Source organism: Hordeum vulgare, chromosome 3H (assembly GCF_904849725.1).
Source record: "Hordeum vulgare subsp. vulgare chromosome 3H, MorexV3_pseudomolecules_assembly, whole genome shotgun sequence".
In the NCBI taxonomy this organism is placed as follows: Eukaryota; Viridiplantae; Streptophyta; class Magnoliopsida; order Poales; family Poaceae; genus Hordeum; species Hordeum vulgare.
In genome coordinates this window covers 2135077-2141076 of record NC_058520.1, presented here as the reverse complement: position 1 = coordinate 2141076, position 6000 = coordinate 2135077, and the positions used below count along the sequence as shown (strand labels likewise).

At 41.6% G+C, this 6000-nt stretch overlaps 1 protein-coding gene across 1 annotated transcript; it reads left to right on the top strand.

Annotated features, from left to right (window-relative positions):
• Positions 1-5238: 5238 nt before the first annotated feature.
• On the top strand, positions 5239-5933 carry LOC123439107 (pectinesterase inhibitor-like). The gene has a single exon (XM_045115856.1). The coding sequence runs from the start codon at positions 5306-5308 to the stop codon at positions 5846-5848; it is 543 nt and encodes a 180-aa protein (XP_044971791.1). The 5' UTR covers positions 5239-5305; the 3' UTR covers positions 5849-5933.
• Positions 5934-6000: the final 67 nt, after the last annotated feature.

Sequence of the window (6000 nt, the reverse complement as noted above, 5' to 3'; positions counted from 1 at the left end):
TAGGGAGAGATTTGTTTTATTATTGTCCACTATTCCATGTTGTTATATAATTCTTATGCCTTTTCTCTCTGAATATGCAAGATACATCATGAAGAGGGAAGTAGAGACCGGAAGGTGGAATGCTGGACCGAGAAACTGAAAAAAAGGCGAAAAAATCAAGTTGCTTCAAATGACCTGAAATTTCATGAAGAATTTTTCTGAAATATATAAGAATTATCGGGCCAAAAATACACATTAGTGGAAAATAGGGCTTCGATGCCGGTTCTAGAGGGCCAAAACTTTTAGTCCCGGTTGTGTTACAAACCGGGACTAACAGTGCTCCACATGGCTGCTGTGGTGCGCGAGGGTAGGAGGACCCTTAGTCCCGGTTGCTAACACCAACCGAGACTAAAAGACAGCCACACGTGAGCAACTACTAGATGCTGGTTTTTTTTGAAAGGAGGGGGTTTAGGGTTTCATATTGTGTTTCACCCTTTTCTTTTTGTGTTTATCCTTCAATTCTTTTACATTTAGGGTTTCATTTTATTTTACATTGTTCGTTCAACTTGACGCTAGGTACTACATATAACAATGAAGGGACCATTAATTACACACCATTGTCATGAACATATATAGAGAGAAGTGACATCTTTTTCTCTACGAATGAACTCTGAAAAGGTTGAAACTTGACATGGTATCATAATTTCACCCACATAGCATGTGCTAAAAAGTTGAGAGGGGTACGTCAAAAACTGGATGCACTTTGTGTACAAACTGGACAATCTCTTTCGAAGTATCAAGTTTTCACATGAAAGCTCGTCTATTACAAAAGGATTTCAATTTTTTGAACATATTTTAACTCCAGACTTTTTATGCGTTCAATATGCACCATTCATATCCACATCATCATTTTTCAACTCTTTTCGGACTTCATTTGCTATTTTTCATGCATTTAATGATTTTTTTGAGCTAAATGACCCTGAAATTGAAAGACACTATAAATGAACTCTGAAAAGGCTAAAACTTGGCATGGTATCATAATTTCACCCACATAGCATATGCTAAAAAGTTGAGAGGGTTATGAAATAAACTAGATGCAGTTCGTGTACAAACTGGACAATCTCTTTCGAAGTATCAGAGTTTCGCATGAAAACTCATCTATTACAAAGGAATTTCATTTTTTTGAAAAGTAATTGCAGTGATATTGTAGATCAAACCTTGGATAATCTTATTACTTATTATGCCGTAACCATGGACAATATTCACCGTTTAACAGGATGCTTGGGCCAGCCTTCACTTTGAAGTGACCAAACTAATACAAGCTCATCATCACATTAAAACAAAAGTACAGTAGTGATCAAATGTTATCACTGAAAAAATAAATACATAAAGTTCATACATATAGTTCTCACAGAACAACATATACAACTCTCTTGAGCATCTAATTAAAACATACATTGAAACTAAGATACAACTATGTAAAACATTTAAATGCAACAACAAATGCGATCAAAATCACAACTAAGGTAATAATTGATCCAACATCATAATGATACCAAGCCTCATTATGAATGACATATTTTCTAATCTAAGAGAAAACTAAGAGAAAACTACCTTTACTTGCCCTTTTGGAACTTGTTCTTATAGGCGTATGCCTTTTGCTCTATGCAATGCATGTGCTACCTTTCAAAGATGTATGACTGATATATTCTCTGACTTTCATGAAAAGATTGTTGAGGTTTTCATTGATGACTTCTGTGTTTATGGGACTTCTTTTGATGATTGCTTGAGCAACCTTGATCGAGTGTTGCAGGGATGTGAAGAAACTAATCTTGTCTTGAATAGGGAGAAGTGCCACTTTATGGTGAACAAAGGTATAGTTCTTGGACATATAATCTCCGAACGAGCATTTTTGGATTACATGAATACTTTCTAAACTCTGAAATTTGAAGATGTACTCTAATTAGTGTCTTCAAAGGAGCCTCTAATTATTATCTACTCTAATGTCAATAGAATATTTGAAGATCAAGTGGTTTAATCATTTAATTAGGTTAACTAATGGTCGGATGTTTCTGCTTATTGTAGAATTTGTTATATTTTTTCCTATTAGCCTGTCATTTCCTTTCAATATATAATACATAAATTAGTCATTCAACTTGTTGTAATTTAGATAATTTGGTCATTGGTTCATGTCTGTTGATTATCATGGTGTACTCCATGATTTCCAAGTTATTTAGTTCTGGGATATCACATTGGTGATAGAATCAACACATTCATGTTTTCCATGGAAACAATGAGGAGTCAATTTTGCTAAAAGAGTGTTAGCCACCCCCCCCCCCCCCCAAAAAAAACCATCCAAGAGCTTATGTTACTTCTAAACAATTTTTCCTTAGACTTCTCCTAGAAATTGCATTGCCATATCATCTTTCCTTGAGATAAACCAGGGTATCACCATATACACGACAACGTATAGTTTTGACCTTCGAGAAGTTACCTCATCTTCTTCATATCCTCCAAATCATTCTTCCCTCCGATTTACTTTGTACGGGGAAAATATATTTTGTCTCAGCACAATTATCCAAGTTAGGTTTTGTCCCCGTCAGCTTTGAAACAATAACGACTTGACCCTTAGTTTTCAAATCGGATAAACGTGGTCCCGCAATCATACACAAAGTGGTTAATATTGCATAATATTCACTGCATATATATATATATATATATATATATCTATATATATAGATTTGATATTCCATTTTTTAGAAAAGGAGGTTCAAACCCCGACCTGTGCATCAATCGATGCATGCAACCAACTTTATTAATTATTTCACAAAGGCCTCATAAAAATATATATCAAACCATCCGAAGCCACCATTCACACCTACAGACTCGATAATGTGGAATGCTCTCACTCTCCATATCTAAAACCGGTGTTGTCGCCAATCCATCCACATAAGGTATCGAGACCAACAACCGGTGCAGCAGACCTAAAGCACACACCACATGCACACATTAGAGGCCGCCATCATCATCGGTCCACTGACCCATCTTCAGGAGAGAATTCCGTATCATCTTTGCTAGTCCGAACATCCGTCGAAGCCACCACGGTGCCAAATAGCGCCACCGCCCTGCGCTCATCCGTCCAGGCGCGAAGATTCTAGAAATACTGTCGTGCGTAGAACGTGCCAACCAGACATGACTCAGCGTAGCACCTGTCGGTCAGGCATGACTTGACAGCTCCACCAAATCTCTGGGCAAGGCAAACCCGCTCCAAATCCTGCGTGTGTCAGCGCTACTCCACAAACGATGCTCTCAAGAGAGAAACGGCACCGTAGTACCGCCATCGTCCGATCTGGAAGGCCAGATCTTAGGGTTTTTCCTGAAGCAGTGCCCACCACGAGCAACCGTCAAGGACCCACACAGTGCCCACCACCACTCAACCCTCAAGGCGACGCCTTCAGGAAGGTCACGGCGTCAAGGACGCCACCGTTCTCCATCGAAGTTAGGGTTTTCACCCGAGAGGCGGTGAGGTAGAAAGTGGAGGAGCAGACGTAGACCGACGTCTCCAAAAAGAACAACGACACCCTTGAGCGTCGTCATCGGTGCGGCCGGCCAGGGCCGACCAAGGGGTTTCCCCCAATATGAATCTCCTACACCAGCTTCATCCGCGGCCACGCCGACACCGCCAGAAACCCGCAGGAGAGAAGCACATTGATCAGGGGCCAGAGGACAGTGACCGGATCAGCCGCCGCCGACCACCAGAACAGCCACGCAGGCCCTGGTCCGTCGAAGACGGCTCCACTAGCCGTGACCCCTGCAGCGATCCACGACGGCCGCCACCACCCCCCGCGCCGCCCACAAATCCTAATCTGCCAGATTGGGACGCCACCGTGCTAGATCTACAAGGCACGCCGTCGCAACGCTCCCTGGTCACCACGCAGCCTCCACAGTCGCGCCACCCAACCGCGCCCTCGGCTTGGCTGCGCACGGCGCCGTCAGCGCCCCACGCCAGCACTGCATCCTGTCCAGGCCGCCACACCCCGCGTTGCGCGCCCCGGTCAAGGAGGAAGAAGGCCCCTCCACCGGCCAACCAGGATGGGCTTTGCCCTTGGCGGTGCTTGCCGGCGGCGGGAGGAGAGTCGAGGACGGAGGGAGGTAGGGAGGCGCCTCGGATCCACCCGATTCGCCCGTGGCGGCGACGCGGTATGTTGGAAATTTGTTGATGAAAAGTCACAGAAAACTGCACAGCACCTGTTCCTATTTCTCCCAAGATTGTAGCCACTCGCTTGTACCTTCACCTTAGTCAATTTACCAGAGTTCAGATTTGATATTCCATGGCTGGCCGTTTATAACTACTTCCTCTGTCATAAAATAAATGACTCAACTTTATACTAATTTTAATATAAAGTTTTTTTTTGCATTAAAAGTTTAATACAAAGTTAATACAAAGTTGAGTCATTTATTTTGGGATGACAAAAATACTATATTTGCTACAATTAATAGAAGTATATTCAATATTTATTTATTTATTGTGAGAGCACATTTATTAATCTATCTACCGGATTTTGTTACAAACAAAAATCCATTCCAACATAAAGAAAAATATTAACGTGGAAATTCAAAACTTGGTGGAATTATCGAGTGCATTTATTTTCTGCTACAGTACATTGTACATTTATTTGTTGTAGTAATTAATGGAAGTATATTCAATATTATATTTATTGTAGTAATTAATGGAAGTATATTCAATATTTATTTATTAATCTATCTAACGGATATTGTTACTCAATATTATATTTGGTATATATGCTATAATTAATGGAAGTATATTCAATACAAGTATTATATTTATTCTGGTAATTAATGGAAGCATATTCAATATTATATTTATTGTAGTAATTAATGGAAGTATATTCAATTTTATTTTGTTAATCTATCTACCGGATTTTGTTACTCAATATTATATTTGGTATATATGCTATAATTAATGGAAGTATATTCAATATTTATATATTGTAGTACATCAAAAATCCATTCCAACATAAAGAAAAATATTAGCATGGAAATTCAAAAATCGGCGGAAGTATCGAGTGCATATATTTGTTGCTACATTACAGATTTAATAACTGGATCAATGTTTGATGCTTTGATTTGCTATTAGTACTGCATTTGATGCATCGAAAGAAATAAATATACCATGATTAAGGCGCATCATATGGAGTATATCTTTTCTTCTCTTGTGCGTACCTACCTTACATATAGAAGGAAGAGTTGTGTGGAATGCACCAAGAGAACAACGCCTAGCTAGGAGCAAACTGCAAACTCTACAATGGCAAGAGCAGGAACATCCGTAGCTATTCTTCTTATTGTGCTCGCAGGGGTGTCCTCCGGCCTCCCTGCCGCCTACGCCAACACCAACATGGCCGCCCGGATGTGCGTCAAGACCAGGAACCCCACGCTGTGCATGGTGGTTCTGAAGGTGAACCCAAAGAGCGCCTACGCTTCCACGGAGCAAGAAGTCGGCAGCGTCGCGCTGCAGATCGCGAGCGACACCGCTGAGTACAACGTCGGGGTCATCGTCAACCTGAACAAGGGCAACCTAGGCACACCCGAGGGAGGCGCGCTGGCGCAGTGCCTCTGGGCCTATCAGGATGCCGACAACAACCTCAAGCACAACGCCCGCATCGGTTTCGACCGCGGGGACTACGTCGGTACGATGGCTCTCGTGTCGGCCGCCGAGGTCGTCGGGGATTTGTGCGAGAATGCGTTCAAGACGATGGGCAAGATTTCCCCTTTGTCAATGATAGATCGCCAGATGGTTGAGCGATGTGGCGTCGCTTACGAACTCATTACCCTGCTTAACCACGAGTGATAGAGCCTACAAAAATATTGGCTCGTATATGTGCAGGCTCCCCTCAATAATTATTTAGTTGTTCGTGTAGCAACATATTTTGGCACTGATGCAATTCTGAATTGTTGAGCTTAACAACAAACAAAAAACCAATCTTAGTACCAAGTAGAGTA